The 17,539-nt window shown below is 50.2% G+C and overlaps 2 protein-coding genes across 6 annotated transcripts; both read right to left on the bottom strand.

The window, feature by feature from the left end:
• Positions 1 to 265: 265 nt before the first annotated feature.
• On the bottom strand, positions 266 to 4,317 carry EBP (EBP cholestenol delta-isomerase). Of its 4 annotated transcripts, none has more exons than XM_068533072.1 (6): positions 4,220 to 4,304; positions 3,926 to 3,955; positions 2,966 to 3,277; positions 1,608 to 1,644; positions 1,352 to 1,482; positions 266 to 724 (listed from the first exon to the last, which is right to left on the bottom strand). In XM_068533072.1, the coding sequence occupies exons 3-6, from the start codon at positions 3,264 to 3,266 to the stop codon at positions 501 to 503; spliced, it is 693 nt and encodes a 230-aa protein (XP_068389173.1). In that variant the 5' UTR covers positions 3,267 to 3,277; positions 3,926 to 3,955; positions 4,220 to 4,304; the 3' UTR covers positions 266 to 500. The 4 variants fall into 4 exon arrangements, with proteins under 4 accessions (XP_068389173.1, XP_068389175.1, XP_068389172.1 ...); XM_068533074.1 differs by having other exon boundaries at positions 2,966 to 3,329; positions 4,220 to 4,294; XM_068533071.1 differs by lacking the exon at positions 3,926 to 3,955 and having other exon boundaries at positions 2,966 to 3,329; positions 4,220 to 4,317.
• Positions 4,318 to 5,295: 978 nt separating this feature from the next.
• Positions 5,296 to 15,701, bottom strand: PORCN (porcupine O-acyltransferase). 2 transcript variants are annotated; one of them, XM_068533069.1, is made up of 15 exons: positions 15,586 to 15,701; positions 14,748 to 14,920; positions 13,295 to 13,487; positions 12,927 to 12,970; positions 12,359 to 12,540; positions 12,147 to 12,277; positions 12,015 to 12,032; positions 10,778 to 10,792; positions 10,553 to 10,678; positions 10,292 to 10,392; positions 9,157 to 9,233; positions 9,000 to 9,063; positions 8,798 to 8,883; positions 7,662 to 7,772; positions 5,296 to 5,748 (listed from the first exon to the last, which is right to left on the bottom strand). In XM_068533069.1, exons 2-15 carry the CDS (start codon positions 14,881 to 14,883, stop codon positions 5,647 to 5,649), a joined length of 1,386 nt encoding a protein of 461 aa, XP_068389170.1. In that variant the 5' UTR covers positions 14,884 to 14,920; positions 15,586 to 15,701; the 3' UTR covers positions 5,296 to 5,646. The 2 variants fall into 2 exon arrangements, with proteins under 2 accessions (XP_068389170.1, XP_068389171.1); XM_068533070.1 differs by lacking the exons at positions 10,778 to 10,792; positions 12,015 to 12,032.
• Between the last annotated feature and the right edge of the window lie 1,838 nt (positions 15,702 to 17,539).

Raw genomic sequence — 17,539 nt, 5'->3', positions numbered from 1 at the left:
GTGTGTTCTGGAGAGAACGCCAAGGGTGTGGGTGGATGATCACGCCTTAAAAGAGCTGACAGGTGTGATTCATGGATCTAATCAGCCATCAGAGGAATCTGTGGGGTCAGTGATGGGGATTTGTGAGGTCATAGATTCGAGGTCTACATGATGATGATGGCAGTCTATGGCTGAGAGAATGGTGGTCTGTGGAATGAGTGCTGGAGGGGTCTATGGGGTCAGTCATGGGGCATCTCTGGGGTTAGTCATTAAAGATCTCTCAGTATAGGGTCAAGATCTTTATTTCCTGATTTAAAAAAATTGTCCCCATCACAGACTTCCAAGGTTCTCTTGTACCTTTGTAGCTCCACACAGCTCCTTTCTTCCCCCTGTCCACCCATCAGCCTGAGTTTGACAGATCAATTCGATTTGTCCTTCCAACCTGTGAGAGCAAGGATTGGAATCTTCTGGCAGGTGGAGAGTTCCTCAATAGCCAGTGTTCAAGCCCAGTTCATCACTCATTAGTTCTGCTTGCCCTTGGCTTTTGTGGCTTTGGCGTCCAGCGTGCTCTGGGCACGAGCAAGTTGCTTTATAGAATCAAGCACGAGGATTCCGGGCAGCACCAGCCACAGGGCGTTCAAGAAGACAAAGTAAAACCAGAAGTAGAGCGGGTGGCCCAGCTCCCCATGCTGGAATCCCTCACGGTGCTCTGTCAGGAAATATAGCACATCCCCGTATATCTGACCTGTGGGAGAGAGAAAGGGAAGAAGGAAATCCTGTAAGGAGGGGGAACAATTCCAAGCCATTTTCCAAGTCATCAGAGCTCAGGATTCCCAAATTCAGAGACATAAGAGTTCTGCAATCATACGGCTGAGGATTTGAGAAAACAGAAAAGTGAGATTTCCAGAAATCAGAAGCTGAGACTTTCTGAACTCAGGAGAGTTCATATCTCTAGAATTTAAGGAAGCTCAAAATTCTTTCATTCAAGACAGCTCAGGATTCCAGGACTAAAGAGAACTCACATTTCCAGAAAGTTAACAAAGTAAGAACATAAGAGGACTGAATCTCAGATGAAGGAAACTCAGAATCTTGATCCTGGAGGATCCGGGGGCTTCCCACCATCATGGGCCACCTCATGTAACCGTAACCTTCATGGGAGACTTTGTGATGGAGTGGGAGGAGAAATGAACCCGCCTCGCTTGAGAATGCAGGCCAAGAGGGGCGTGGCTGTTCCAGAACCTCAGGGAGTTTGTCATTCAGTCTGACTCAGCCCTGGATGGGCACACTGAGAGGTCCCACCCGCAGGGATGCCCCCATGTCTGTGGATTCCCCCATCAAGCCCTCAAGCACCCAGTGTGGGCCCTCTCCTCACCCACAGAGACCACAAGCTGTAGGACAAAGCGGAGGGGCTGCTGGCGGAGAAAGGCGATCACCACCCATAGGCTGAGTGGTCCCCACAAGCAAGCTGTGACGGTCTCCATACATATCATGAAGGTATCATTCCTGCAAGAGAAAGGATTGGGGGGCACTGGCATCACTGTGCTCTCCCCACAAGGCACCCCATTAGTGGTCCCTGACTCACCACCCCTCCAAAACACAGGTCTCCCTTGACAGAGGCAAACACTTACAGGATGTATCGGCTGTCTCCCTTGGCATACTCTTTCCCTGAAGAAGACAAGAGACATACATGAAGAATATCAGCAGGAAAAGGAACTCAGACTAACTTCCCCATGCCTCAGTTTCCTCATCTGTCAAATGGGGTAGTTGTTTGGACTCTAGGGTTAATATATGTATACAAGATAATGTGTGCAAACCTGACACAGAACAATAAGTGTTGCTGTGATTGTCTGGTATTCAATAAATGTTTGTGGAATAAAATGAGGCAGGTGTAAATGATGGAGTGAAGGACGTAGCCAATGAGTGAGTGACAGCGGGAGAGAGAGAGAGAAGGTGAACAGATGAGTAAATGAAAGAGTGAGCAGAGAATCAAGAAAAAGACAGATCACGCAATGTAAAAATAGGAGACTGGAATAGGTTTTTCACAAAAGAGGATTTCCAAATGGTCAGTAAACACATGAAAGCTACTCAAACTTTTGTTAGTCATTAAGGGAAAGCAAATTAAAACCATAATGAGATATCACTCACATCCACTGGAAGGACTAAAATTTAAGAAACACCTGACCATACCAAGTGTCAGTGAGGATGTGGGAAACTAGAAGTCTCATATACTGCCGGTGGGAATATAAAATGGTGCAGCCATTTTTTTTTTTTTTTTTTGGTGCAGCCATTCTTGAAAAGTTTGGCAGTTTTTCATAAAGGTAAACACACATCTACCATGTGACCCAGCCATTCCACTCCTCCATATTTACCCAAGAGAAATGAAAGCAGATCTCCACACGGAGACTTGCAGAAGAATGTTCTAGCAGATTTATTCTTGAGGCCAAAAAGGAGTATTGTTTGTAACAGCAAAATATTGGTGGAAAATGCTATCAATACTGGAAAAGTCAAATAGTTCTGTAAGTGTCCTCATTTAAAAAAAGCAAAGTTCAGAAGTGTACATAGCATGTTACCATTTACACAAAAGAAAAAATAAAAATGATGATGATGATAATAAAGTTATATGGCATCTACTATCTGCCAAACACTGTTCTAAGTGTCTTACATATATTTGGATATGACTTATTATCCCTCTTTTACAATTGAGCAAACTGAGGCTTATGTGTGTAATTTATGTGTAAAACCCTGAAAAGAAACATATGCAATTATTTGGGGAAACCTGGTGGATCGAAGGCAGATTTTCACTGCATACCTCTTTAAATTGTTTAGTTTTGGATCCATGTGAATATATATGTGCAACAAAAAGTTAAATAAATTTAAAAATTTTATTTAAAATGAATGGAAAAGAGTTGGTGGGTGGGTAAGCATCTAAGCCAATCCCTGCCCAGGAAATTCCCTTCCACAGCACACTGAAGAACTCAGGACTCACAGAGTTGAGACAAGATGGCTTGGTCTCCGAGAAGGTCCTCGTGGTAGAGGCTGAACCAGCCCTCAATCACCAAGTGAATGAACCCACACACTGCGAACCAGCACAGGGACAGTCTCCGCCAAGTCCCCAGTGGGATGACCGCAGCATGACCTGACAACAGCCATGTGGTCACAACTAAGACCCCAGAGATGGAGAAGAGGCCAGCCAGGAGATGCCAGGTGGGGCAGTCATTAGGCACAAAGTTGTCCAGCCTCAGGTGCCGGGGCCAGTATGGGTGCACGGGGCTGGCATTGGTGGTCATGTCTTTGTAGGCTGATGGAGGTGTGTGGATATGTAGAAAGGAGAATAAAAGGAAAGGAAAAACCTGAACAAATAGAAAGCACATAATAAGATCATAAAATCAAATCCAAATAGTTTATTATGACAAGAAATGTAAATGGACTCAATTAACCAATTAATACAGACACGATTAAAATAATCTAATTATTTACTGTTTTAAAAAACATGACTGTAAGGCCACAGAAAGACTGAAAGCTTGTTCCAGCCCTCCGGGAGCCATAGGATGCGGTAGACACAGGAACTAGAACAGGTCCCAGCCCTCATTGGTCAGTTTGCTGGGGAAGATAGGAACCAGGCCTAGTCTCTGCCCTCATTGGTCACAGTCTGGTGGGCAGACACAAGAATCAGACTAGGTCCCAGCCCTCATTGGTCACGCTTTGGTGGGGGAGCCACCTGATCCCCGCCCTCAGGGGTCACAGTCGGCTGGGGGAGACACAACGACCAGGTAAGGTCCCATTTGCAGGGGTCACTGTCTTGCATCATGCAACGGAAAGCTATTACCCTCCCCGTAGTCCTGGAAACTGCAGGACAGAAGAGAGAAGACTAATCAGAACCACAACCCTCAGGTTCAGTGTGTGGGACTGCCCGACCCGTCCCGAAATTGCTCAGCCTGCGACTAACCTGCAACAAAGAGGAGCCTTCCGCGGGGCGCTAAAGAGAAAAAGGAGGGTCAAATACAGAGACCACCAATCAGAACTAGAATCCTCTAGTTCAGCTGCCCAATGAGAAGGCGGATCTTCTGTCGTCCGGACGACCGCGCGGTAGCCGGGGGTCCTGCGCAGGCGCGTGGGGGTGGCGGGGGTGGTGGGACGGCGCGGGGGGGAGGGGAGGGTCTCGCGCAGGCGCGCCGAGGGCTGGCCGTTTAGCAATTGAGAACTAAGGGATGGAGTGGCAGGCCAGGCGGAGGGCACTCACCCAGCAGCGCGGCTGCAGCGGCCTCTCCCACCGGCTCCGGGGTCTCTCTAGGATCGCTCGCTGGCTCCGAAATATCCCTGGTTCAAACCCAACCCCTCACAGGATCCGCCTTACGGAACTGGCCAATGGAGGGGGTGGGAAGGAGGCCAGTGCCGCTCCCAACCAATAGCAATTCTCTGTGCCGCCGACCCCGCCCTCACGCGTTGGTACCATTTTCGCTGTTGGTTGAGACCCAGTCAGGCGTGGAAGAGGCTGGGAGGGCCAAGGTTGGTGGGCGTTTTCGGTGGAAGCCAACCTGCAGCGAGTCGCGGCTTCAATTTCCTATCCCCTTATCAATCACATCGGAAATCGGGTGTTTCTGTGCTGTTGAATCAGCATTGCGTTGTGTCCTCTCACCTTTGCCCTCATTTTAAAAGGCAGAGCAACGAAATCTTTTCCCAGACCAACCTTCAATCCTAATCCCCTAAAGGGCAAGGAAGCTGTTAATACAACAGGCAGATGAAATCCTACACGCTGCCTCTGCCTCTCCCTCAGGCCATCTTCACCTCTCCCGACTTCAAGTCAGAAGAACCAATCAAAACCCAGGCCCTTCAGCCTTGTTGGCCAATTGGCATGGAGACCCTCAATCTCCCCCTGCCAACTCTAAAGAACCAATCAGAACTCCATAACTGTAACCCAGTGGGCACCCAGACTAAGTCAGTATCCAGATCCAACCCAGGCCTCCTATCCAATTAGAACCCACACCCCTCAGTCCTAAGGACCAATAAGCATCAACTCTTCATCAGTCTTTCCCTCCTCTGTCCCAGTCAGAGCAACCAAACCGAATGGGGATCCCTCAGTTTTTCCAGCCAATTAGTATCAGGCCTCCCCTACATCCAAGTATCCAATCTGTCCTGGCCCCACTCAAATCAAGCAGTGTTATCCTCAGGCTCATCATCCAATCATGAATGATAATAAATTAACCATGAACCAATCACAACCTCCCTCTTCATGGTTTCTAGCTTCCAAACCTTTATCCATGCTGTGCCCCCTTCCTAACTCACTTCTATTCCCCACTGAGCAGTGAAGAGTGAGCCTTTTGTATACTTCCTACTTTTATTTGATAATAACAAACTGTATATAAAAAGGGACAAGGAAGGCGGGGAGGCCCTGGATCTCCCCCTCTCTGCTTCCCCAAGCATCCCCCGCCCCTAGGCCCCAGCAGGGACCACTCCCTTCCCGCCTTGTGGTGGGGTGGGGATTGACAGGCATGGAAATGGTGTGTGTGTGTGTGTGTGTGTGTGTGTGTGTGTGTGTGTATGGGTGTTGGGGGGGTCAAGGATGGAGAGAGGGTCAATAATTAGAGAGAGGGCCTTCCCTCATCCCCCATCAGAGCTGGCACCCTGAGAAGGGGTCTTGAGAGAGTTGTGAGGGTCCACAGATGTGCCTCAGCCTATGAGACGGTAGAAGATCCAGCATCCAAAAGTGACCCAGTGACTGGCCCAGCTGAGCTCTGACCATTTGTGGACAGTGTATGCCATGCCGTAGCCCTGTGGGAGAGAAAGCGGTGATGGTCGGTCCCACTCAGCAAGAACAAAGAAGGTCTCAGGAAAACCTATCCTTTGCTCAAGGACGTTTCTGTGACTCCACTGCAACCCTGAGTGAGGCCCCAGAGAAGAGATTGGGTACATATGAAAGGTAAGCAGATTTAGTTTTTTTCTTTTGTATTTTCTTCTCTTTCAAAAATTTAAAAAACAAGACAAGGCAGTCCCACTCTCTGACCTGTACTTTCCCTTATATATAAAGAGCTCCTAGAAATTGATTTTTTAAAAAGACAAAAATTAGCAAAGGAGGTGAGTAGGCCATTTTCAGTAAAGGAAAAAAAAAAACCCAAATGGCTCTTAAATATACGAAAAGATACTCAGCCTCACTCATCATCTTCCTCCACTCAAACTGGCAAACATATCCATGAGGTCTGAGAGGCACTCTGTTGTCGGGGCATCAAGCACGATCACACACTGCTGGTGGGAGGGCAAAAAGGTAACTTCTCCATTGCTGTCAAGACTAGATCCTACAGCTCTGTCTGCACCTATGTGAATCCACATGGATGTGAGGGTATTACTTGCTGCAGCACCACTTACCATAGGAAAAGAGTGGGAATCACCTGGGTGTCCACCAATAAGGGACAAACTACATTGTGTCACAATGGAAAAAATGAACGAGGACACTCTATGTCTTCATGTGGAAGGTTTTCAGGAATTATGTGAAAAAAGCAACATGCAGCACAGTGTCATTCATGTGTTACCTTTAGGGTAAAAAGCAGGGGGGAGGGAATTAAAATATATTTTTATATCTGCTTATTATGCTTCAATTTTAGAAGGATAGTTTAATAAAATGAATAAAAGTGGTTACCTGTAAGAGGGTGGGGGTAAGACGGCAGGAATAAGACTTTCCCCTGAATATCTTGAATACTGTTTGGTTTTTCAACCACGTGATATGCATTAACTTTTTTTTTGGTCATGCCACGTGGCTTGAGGGATCTTAGTTCCCCGACCAGGGATTGAACCCTGGCCCCCGCAGTGAAAGCGCCAAGTCCTAACCACTGGACAGCCAGGGAATTCCCTTAGTTAAATTTTTAATTGAAAATAAAACTTTATATTATTTTATATTTTGTCATTAAAAACAACTTTAAATTTTTTATTCAGGTTGAATGTGCAAAATCTGGGTTTTGCTTCTTTTTAAATAAAATTTTTGTTTTATTTTTATTAAAACTTTAAATAGTTAATTCAGGGTATTCCCTGGCCATGCAGTGGTTAGGACTCGGTGCTTTCACTGCGGGGGCCAGGGTTCAATCCCTGGTCGGGGAACTAAGATCCTGAAAGCCACACGGCATGGCCAAAAAAAAAAAAAAAGAAAAAAAATGAACTAAAAGAGAAGCTAAACCGGGATCCTGCTAGTGCCATATGAATAAACATTATTTTGAAGTTGTTTTTCATTTAAAAAGGAGTAAAACCTGGAATGTGCACACTCCACCTGCATAAAACTAGTATATACGTTTTAACATACACTTTTTAAGTAGAATCCAGGATTTGCACAATCAATGTAAGTAAAACTATTTTTTTTAACAAATTAAATAAAGAAATCTTGCGAATTCTACCTAAATAAAAATGATGAAATAATTAACTTTTAAAAAAGTGAAACCTGGATTTTGCACGCCATCTCTAGAAAATAAATCTTATAAGTAAAATAAATGTATTTTGCACACTTCACCCAAGTAAAAGACCCAACAGTATGAATCAACCAGAGGGACAATGGGACAGAAGGACGGTGGAGCAGTGGCTACACAAGCTGGAAACAGATGACACAAGGTTCCCATGCCTTGGCCTCCCCACCTTTGTCCTCATGGTTCCCATGAACAGGTAGCACATCCCTGGGTAACCCCCAGCCCAGGGCCCCACCTCACCTGCTCCTCTGTGGTGTCGTCCACATCAACATCGAACAGGGAGCCCAGGTAGGCCAGGTGGAAGATGGCCAGGGCCCCAAAGAGCAGGTTTAAGGCTCGCACCCCCAGGCCCTGTGGGGAACAGATGGATATGCTTGGCAGCTGGACCTAATCACCATCCCCCAGCCCCACTTGGGCAGGGGCACACAGGGAAACGCACAAGGCACAGGAATGAGGATGTCCAGGGCACCCACCCCCAGGGTAGGAAAGAGATGGTTCTGATCCCCCTATGGGAGCTCAAGGGGTATCCAAGGATGAGGGTACTGTTAGCATGAGAGCGTCCAGGTTGGGGGAGATGTGAGTATTCAGGCAGAGGAGGAAGAATGGTGGATGGGGCTTTGAGCTGGGGGTTTACGGTGATAAATATTGGTTGTCGGGTGGGAGGCAAATCTGAAATTCTCCATACTTCTTGTTGCAAAAAGAATGAGAAAAAAAAAAAGACTCAAATGAAAGCAAATCCCCACTGTGACCTACAGGGCCCACCTCTCCCCCTCTCACTCACTCTGCTCAAGCCATACCGGCCTCCTCGCTGTTCCTCAAATATTCCAGGGCCTCTCCCATCTCAGGGCCTTTACTCTGGTTGTTCCCTTTGCCTGGAATGCTTCCCTCCCTCACCTCCTTCAGTTAAAGAGCTCAAAAGTCACCTCCCCACTTAAACTTGAAACCACTCAGCCCCTGATACTTCCCTTTCTCTTTCTCTTATGTATTTTCTCCTTGGCACTAATCACAATCTAACAAACTGTTATACTTTACTTATTTTTTATTTACTGTCTCCCCCGTTAAAATGTTTGTCCCAGAGGGCTGGGACTTTGGTCTGTTTTGTTCACCACTGTGTCTCCAGCACCTAGAACAGTGCCTGATACCAGCAGGTGCTCAACAGATGTTCACTGGGGAAAATAAACGCTAGGTGGGTATATAGCAGTTGCTTGATAAATGTTCGTTAGATAAATGGATGCCAGTGAATAGAGGTGAGGTTATGGGGGTGGTTCGGGCACTGGAAGAGGAAGCTGGGCACCCTGAGACAGATATAAGATGGAGACAGAAGTCATTTTTGAGGGGGAGAGTTGGACACAAGGCTGCCTAGGCTGAACCCTCACCAAGCGATGCTGGTGTGAACAGTCTGGTGGGCACCGTTTCGACAAGATGCAGGCACTGAGGATCCGAGCCAGGCGCTTTCGGAGGACTAGGGCAGATGCGGGGCAGGGGAGAGGTAAGGGCGTCAGGTTAGCCTCAGGGGACCATGGTTCCAGCCCGCCACCAACCTTCCATCCCATCTACTGGGCTGGGTTCCGCCCTCACCGTGCTCCACGTAAGTGATAAACGCCAGGGACAGCAGCACCGCAGCCAGGTGGAAGCTGAAGCCCTGGGGTGGGGGTGGGGGGCAATGAGGTGAGTGACGAGGAGGCCCTACCACCCCCATCCAGCTACCACCCTGGTCCCGCTCTGCCCTGCTCACGTGCAGGAGGGCGCTGGCTGCATAGGTGACCAGCACAGCTGAGAAGGTCCCCAGGCGGAGAGCATTCTTGAAAACATCTGCAGGGGGGAGATGTGGGGCAAGAGTCTCCTGAGATTCCCCCCTGCCCTTCCTGGAGGGCCAGAGGGCAGGGTGAGGATACCCACAACCTCTTGGGGCCCCCAGGATGAAGTCTCTTTATAATGGCTTCCAACTTCACATTGTCTAAAAGTTAGCTCCTGATCTTCCCTCCCAACCTGCTCCTCCTATAGTCTTTCCCAAGTGCAGCCAGTGTCAACTACACCCTTCCAGTTCCTCAGGACAAAAGCCTCATTATCACCCTTGATCTGCCCCCCGCCCCCTGACGCCCATAACCAAACTCAGCAAATCCTGTCAGTTCTATCTTCAGAGTTTATCCAGAATCTGACCTCTCCTCCCCATTTCCACTCTGCCCTCCCCCACTCCCCGTCTGTCCTCACAGTAGCCAGAGGGTCCTGGTACAACCTAAGTCAGCCCATGGACCTCCTCTGCTCAGACCCATGCTCTGAGATCTCTCTCAGAGAAAAAGCCAAAGTCCTCCCCGTGACCAGAAAGGCCCTACAGAACCAGGCCCTGTAACCTCTCCGACCTCACCTCCTGCCACCGGTCCCCTCGCTCACTCTGATCCCACCACACTGGTCTCCTCACTGTTTTTCACATGTGCCAGGTATGCGCCTGCCTCAGGGCCTTTGCACTTGCTGTTCCTTCCATGTGTTAAATTCCTCCCCTACATGTTTGCATTGATTGCTCTCTCACCTTCTTCCGGTCTTTGCTCAAATGTTAGCTCCTCAGTGAGACTTGCTCTGGATGATGTATTTAAAATTGCATCTACCCCTACTCACACGCTCCTAACACTCCCAGATCATCTTTACCTGCTTTATTTATTTATTTTTTTACCATAGCACTTATCACTACCTGAACTATTGTGTATTTTATTTTTATTATTATACTGCTACCCCCACAAAAATGTCAACTCCACAAGGGCAGGGATTTGGGAGATTTTTTGGTCCCTACTATCTTCAGCTTGTTGTATGAATGTGTGAAAGGGGTGTGGGTTGAGGACTGCCAACTCTCTTGGAGTGGTGACTTGGTGACTCACAGTTATTTAGCCAATAAGACATGGGCAGGTTCCAGCTTGTGACAACTTCCACCATGGACCGGGGCAGCTCCACGTTCAGTGGCTTAGAGACCGTCAGGTCCCTATGGGCAAAAGAGACACGCAAACTCACTTGGGATTTTGACCCACCTGACGGCCACACTTTTGTTCTTGGCTGTTCCCTCCCCCGGGAACACCCCCCTCCTCCCTGCAGCTCCTCTAGGCAGCACCCTGTGGGAGATGGGGCTCCCCAGCCCTCCCCACCATTCCAGGTGATCCTTCTCCTCGGTGAAGCCAGCCCCCGCCAACGTGGCCGTGGCCTCGGACAGAAAGCCCACAAAATAGTTGCTGAAGTGGAAGGAGACAGCGCTCTCATAGGCTCGCAGCCACCTGCGGGAAAGGAGCCAGGGAGAGAGAAGCATCACGCCCAGGCCCCAGCATGACACCCCACCATGTGCCAGCATCCCTGGCCCCTCTCTGTAGACTCACCTTACCATGGTGCCCCTAGGGGTCAGGAAGGCAGCAGAGAAGAAAGGAAAGAGAGTCAGAGAGGCCCTGGAGGCTGGCCTGAGTTGTTCATCAACAAGACAGACAAATATAGCGGCAAAAGAGGTGCGCTGTGATAGTCCCACACATCTGTCCATCCGTACACCATCAGTTAGTTTCAGGTAGCTCAAATGGATGTGTGAGCTGCCCTATAATATGACACGGTCCTGCAGCTTCACGTGGCCAGACATCCAGACCCAGGGACTGTTAGAGGCTGACCTCACAGCCACATGGCCAGACACACATACTATCAGACTCCAAGCTCTCTGACCTGATTCGGTGACCGTAAGATACCCGGAAGTCCTTTAGTTAGGCACAGAGACCATCAAGCACCCTGTTATGCATGCACACACAATTCTGCACTCAGATAGTCATCCTGTCAGTTGTACAATCAGACACGGTCAAAGACAGGCAGCATCTTACACTGGAAAAAGCGTAGGTTCTGGATTCAGGCCTGGGATTAGTGCCTGGCTGCTTAGTTGGGTGACACTGGGCAAGTCATTCCACCCTTCAGAGCCTCATTCAGCATCAGACACAATCAGCGGCCAATGAGTAGGGGAGAAGGTCATACAGTCAAATAGCTGGATGAAATCCTAGTCACACCAGGGGTGGATGGTCGGTTCTGCCCCTCAGCTAGACAATACCAAGGAACCAGAGAAGGCAGACCCACAGGCAGAATCCATCACAGACATGCGCACGACACGCGACCGTCAGACCCATTCCCAGCCAGGGTTACAGACAAGCCAGATTTATCCTATCCAGTGACAGCCACATACTCCCATTGTGGACAACCGCCCAGCCAGACAGCCAGAACTCCAGTCCCACACAGGAGTCCCTGGCTGATAGGTAAACAACCTATACAAACCCCTAGCTAGAGTCACAGACAGATCAGTGTCACCAACCAACACATACTTGTGGCTCCCCATTGCAGTCACATAACTTGCTTCTGGTGGTGAAATAGCAGAACAGACGGACAGCCAGGCACAGTATGTGACGGAGTATCCACTGTACACGGAGTCATACGGCCAATCTTGGTCAAACCACAGCCACAGACACTCAGTCTCTGTCTAGTCACCGGGTGGATGGTCAGACAGTCTCAGACTCACAGAACCGATCAGTCACAGACTGTGCACCCACCCCCATTCAGCCCCACTCGCCCTCAGCACCTGCCCTCATTTACCTGGCTTTGCGTTTCTTGCTGTAGTAACAGAAGACAGACAGAAGCATTAAGAGACAACTCAGAGCTGGGGAGACCCCAGGTCCCTCCCCAACCCCCTCACTGCTGGGCAGAGGCCTCGAAGGCTGTGCTCACTTGCGAAGGAGGCGGTCACCATCAAGGGGGATGAAGTACGGGAAGAGGTAGGGGCCCACACAGGTGGACAGCACAAGGCACAGCAGGGCCAGCGCCAGACTCCGGGCCACCTTCTGCAGCCATCGGCGGCTCTGTGGGGATCAAGGCTCCATGAACACTGCCCCATGGTGGCTTCCCATGGTCCCTGCCCACCCGTCCACCCAGGACCTCACCAGCGGGCGGCCTTGGACGGCCTGTAGGTAGCTGTGGAAGGATATCCAGGGCCCAAAGACGATGGTGCCCACGAAGTAGAGGTAGCCCATGAACTCCACGGGCGAGGGCACTGCACCCACCTCACCCCGGTCCAGGTCGAAGCCCAGAGACACCGCCTTCATGGCCACAATCATCTGGGCCCCTAGGTGTGGTGCCCATGGTCAAGTGGATGAGCAGAGAGCAGGTCAGCATGGGGGGATGGGGAACACCAGGTGAGAGGCGGTAAGAAAGAAGAGCAAGTGTGGAGAGGTGGGCATGGGGCCAGACAGGCAGTTGAGCAGGTAGGCCCAGGACTGGCAGATGTCCTGACTCAAGAGAGTCAGGCATGGACATGAGATGGGACAGACAGATGGGGAAGAGACATGGTAGAGAGAAACACAGATGTAAGGGGATTCTAAGGGCTGCGTGTCCAGTGGGCTAGGCAGATGAGGGAGAAAAGTGGGGAAGGAAAGACAGGGTGGGGGGAGTTAGGAGATGTGGAGTGGGGCTGGAGGGGCTGGGGCAGGGGAGAGGGCCAGGGCTGCCTACCTCTCATCTTGTGCCATGTCACGGTGTCCACCATGTGCATCTCACTGAGGAAAAAGGTGGTGGTCTTGGCCCTATGACTCCCCTGGCCTCAGATACCACAAAGGGGGGAAACCAAGGTGCAGAGAGGGTATACCCTTCCCTGCCCTGCACAACCTCATGGAGGAATAGTTCTCCAGGGCTCCCTCCTCCAGGGGGAGCTCAAGTCCAGCCTGTTCTGTGTAGCCTTCGGAAAGAACAAGTCTCCCAGATTTCCACCCCCTCCAGAAACACCCCACGTCCTCCCTGTCCTGGACAGCCTCAGGAGGGGCGGCCTGGGGATCCCCCCGCCCTTCTGCTGACAGCGTGGGGATGAGGACATACACCCATACCCCATGAGTAGGTAGATGAGGATGGTGACGGAGAGGAAGACGCCGCGATGGGAGGAATGTCGGCAGAGGAACAGCACGAGGTAGCACAGGAGGCTGAGCAGCACGACCCAAACCATGTGCAGCTGGAAGAAGTGGTAGAGGCTGAAGAACCCGCCTGCCACGGTGCTTGCATGCTTCAGGTAGGATGGCAACCCTTTGGATGAGAGAAAGAGAGAGAGAACAAGAAAGGGAATTAGAGCAGGGCTGGTAGAAGGGCAGCCTGGGCAGAGGACGTAGCTCAGGGAAAGGCTTAGAGGTTGGAACGTGGTGGGATTGCAGGGGGCCCAAAGCAGGTGTTGGGGAGCTGGGGAGGTGGCAGGGCTTGGGTTTAAAGAAAAGAGACATCTATAAAGGTCACTTTGGGAACCCTGGAGGAAATTTGAATAACTTATATTGAATAATATTATGGCATCAAGATTAAATTTCCTGAGGGGTGATGGTTGAGGCTATGGCTGTGGGGGGAAGATGTCTTTGTTCTTGGGGGACACACGCAAGAGGATTTGGGATGAAGTGTCAGCAGGTTATTCAAGTGATTCAGGAAGATGATAGATAGATAGGCAGATGGACGGATGGATAGATAGGTAGATAGGTAGATAGATAGGTAGATAGGGCGAGCTAATGTGGCAAGATGTTGACAGTTGGAGAATCGGGTGATGCATATATGGGTGTTCATTGTACTATTCTTTCAACTTAGCTTTTCAGTAACTTTGAAACTTTTCAAAATGATAAACCTGGGGAAAAAATAAAACATCCATTTAAAATTAAAGAACAAGAAAAAAGAAAGCGTAGAACTTCTGAATCTCAGATTTCCAAAATCCTCAGCATCCCATAGGAATCTCGGGTACTTGGGATCTTGTTGTTTGGATATAGGCTTGCCACGATTTGTGGAAACATTCCAGAATCCTAGAATCCAGAGACTTTATCATGCCTTGATTCCAGAAATCCAGAATGCCAGCATTTTGGAAGCCTGGAATGTGAGAATTTCAACTTGTCAGAATCCCCAAACTCTATAACACGGCACTTTGGGATACATGGTACTTTCCATAACCCTGTGACATCAGCATTTCAGAATCTTACAACCTTGGGATGTAGGCATTTCAGGATCCCAAGATCCAAGAACCTCAGCTTTCAACAGTCCCAGAACCCAGGGATACGGAAAGGTATGGCTTGGCATGGCAGGATGTGGCTTGGCATGGCAGGATGTGGCTTGGTGTGGTGTAGCATGGGGTGGCTGGGTTAGTAGGACGTGGTGTGGTAGAATGGCGCTTAGCCTGGTGGGCTGTGGTAGGCTGGACGTGTATGAGCCTGGCTTGGCTTAGCAAGATGTGGCAGGATAAAGTGGGGCTTGGTATGGATGAACGTGGTAGGTGTGATTTGGCCTGGCGTGGGGGCCCATGGTGTGGCAGGCACTTACCAAGCCTCCACAGGAGGCGGCAGACGAGGCAGATGGCAAGGAGCAGCCAGATCTGGTCAAGGCCCTGCTGGGCAGTAGGCAGGAGACAGCCCTGCAGCAGCTGCTGGAAAAATTCCTGGCGGCTGAAGGTGGCCATTGTGGACCCCCACGGATGGATGGACAGATGGATAGACCTGCCAAAGGGGGGACATAGAAGGAGCTTAGCTGGGATGTCCACGGGGCAGACGATGCTCAAGAGATGGACTTGAGCACTCAGATTTCAGTCTGGGGCTGTCCAACCCTTGTAGAGACAGGGTACTGGGGGGCTGGGGGAGGGTGTGAGTGTCAGGTACATCAGATTGAGCCGCCAGCTGTGTGTGGGGGGTGTTCTGGGTGCACACACACAGCCCATGACCTGCGGTGAATGAAGGACCTGTGTTTCTTGTATGCTGGGAACAGTTCGGGTCCGATAGTGTTTGAATGGTGTACATTCTAGGCCCGTATATCAAATTGGGGGGCTCCCTGGTTTCCGAGGTAGAGTCACTCAGTGTGGAGGGCAGAGAGGGAGATCCTGTGACACTTGGGGGCCGTGTGCATCTCTCCTTGAACGGATGTGGGGGGTGTCCTGTATCCCCCGCGCGCCCCATCCCACCCCCACCCGGCCTCTCCCGGCCGCCAACAAAGCCCTGCCCAGGCCCGGGGGCTGCAGGGAGGTGCAGGTGGTGGTAAGGGACACAGCAGAAGGGAGAGTTGGAAAGGTGATGGAGAGGGGGCCCTAGCACACGCGCTGCAGACCCGCAAGGGGAGGCCGGCTCAGGATGCGAGCGGGAGAGCCGCACGTGCACTACCGGCGACCTACCTGGCAGTAAGAAAGCTGCGGTCCAGGGGGCCGGGGACGTACAGCCGCCGCCACCGTCGCCGCCTCCTCCGGGCAGCCTCCCCCGCAGGCCGCAAGGCCGGGACCAGCTGCGGCTCCCAGGGCGGCGCGGAGAGCGGGCCCTTTAAATCCCGGGGAGGCCCGGCCGGCCCGCTCGGCCAATAAGAGGACAGGAGCGGGGCGGGGACGGAGGAGGAGGGGAGCGGGAGGATTGAGGGAAGGAGGAGCGGGAGGTTGAGAGGAGCCGGGCGCGGGAGGACGTCGGCGCGTGGAACGTTGGATCCCGCACCTTTCCGACCTCTTGATGTGCCAGTCCCTGAAGGGTCGCGTCGGGAGGTCTTCTGGCCGTCCAAGAACAAACTGTCCAAACGCCAAATTCCTAATCCTTGGAAGCCGAGATGGGAAAGATGGGGGAGGGAGGAGAGAAAGTCCGTTTCCCCAGCCATCGGCCTCGCCCCCGAAACTGCCCACCCGCGCACGTCTTCGTGTCACTGCTGTGCCCCCTTTTCACAGATGGGAAAATAAACCGAGGTCTCTCCTTTCCCATCCTGTGAAGGAACTATGGGAATTTCCAACCCTCTCCAGCACCAGGGACCGGCCAGAAACACCAGTACTGACTGTCACCTAGGAGCAAGAATTAGGCGCCTGTGCTTTCCCTTAGGGACTCCTTCCGGAGGCTAGTACGGAGCACCGATTGGGAGCATTTATAAAGCACTTAACAGCGTCCCCAACAATGGTTTGTATTGGGCCCTATCTGCACCAACTCTGAGGATTTATGCAGCACTTGCTGTCTGCCTACCCTACCCTGCAGTGTCTAGACACTCCGCTCTGTCCCTAGGCTGATGAAGGGCCTTTTTCCAAAGGAGCATTTATTGGGCACGGACTGCATACTTACTTAGCTATCAAGTGGAAGGGAGAAGGAAGCCAAGGTCAAGCTGGACCCCACCCTGACCTGAGGAGCTAAGGAAAACTGGTTCTAATCAGATTAATGCCTGCCTGTATGGAGCTGGGCAAGCCATGCCCACTCCCCGGGCTTCAGTGTCCCTTTCTGTTAAACAAAAGAGTGGGATTAGCAGTTCTTTGCTTGGAAATACCAGTGGCAATTGAAGAGAAATGCATGTCTCCTCTCTTTAAAAAAATGTTAACATGAAGTTAAATGGAGTTTTAACTCATAAATGAATATGCATATATTACAAATGAAAAATATTTAACAGTTGGCTCTTGAACAACGCAGGTTTGAACTGCACAATCCACTGATAGGTGCATATTTTCCAATAGTAAATACTACGGTACCACACAGTCCTTGTTTGGTTGATTCCTGGGATGTGGAGAAACTGTGGGTATGGAGGGCCGGCTATGAATTATAAACGGATTGAAACCCCCCCCCCAGTTGTTCAGTGGTCAACTGTAATGGATAATTACGTAGGCCAGATGCACAAATGTTAATTCCTTTCCTTAACAGCAGAATACAGGCCATAAATTTTATGACTTAGACTTCATTCTAATTTTTTCCTCAGTTTTCAAACATACTCAAATCGAGTCAACAATGACCCACAGCACAAGCAAGAAATATTTCCTTTGGTTGCAAGACCTGGCATTTAAAACTGGAAGATCCTCACTATGCGTACCCTGAGCTTCACAGACTTGATTGTTTCCATCTAGTCTTTTGATGTGTGTGACAAAGAACTAGTCTCTAGATTCTAGGACGTATAAAGGGCATCTACAAATCAATAAGAAAAGGACAAACAATACAGTAGAAAATGGACAGTAGGCATGAATAGGTAATTCACGGCAGAAGTCACTTGAAATGGCCCATATGTATAATATATGAAAAGATAACTCAATCTCTTTATCAGGGAAATGCAAAATTAAAACAACAGATATGATTTCATATCTACTAGGTGTGATGTTTCATATTTTTACTGCTGGAGCTTAG

This window comes from Eschrichtius robustus, chromosome X (genome assembly GCF_028021215.1).
Source record: "Eschrichtius robustus isolate mEscRob2 chromosome X, mEscRob2.pri, whole genome shotgun sequence".
Lineage (NCBI taxonomy): Eukaryota > Metazoa > Chordata > Mammalia > Artiodactyla > Eschrichtiidae > Eschrichtius > Eschrichtius robustus.
The sequence above is the reverse complement of the archived record's forward strand: the minus strand, read 5'-3'. Positions and strand labels throughout refer to the sequence as shown.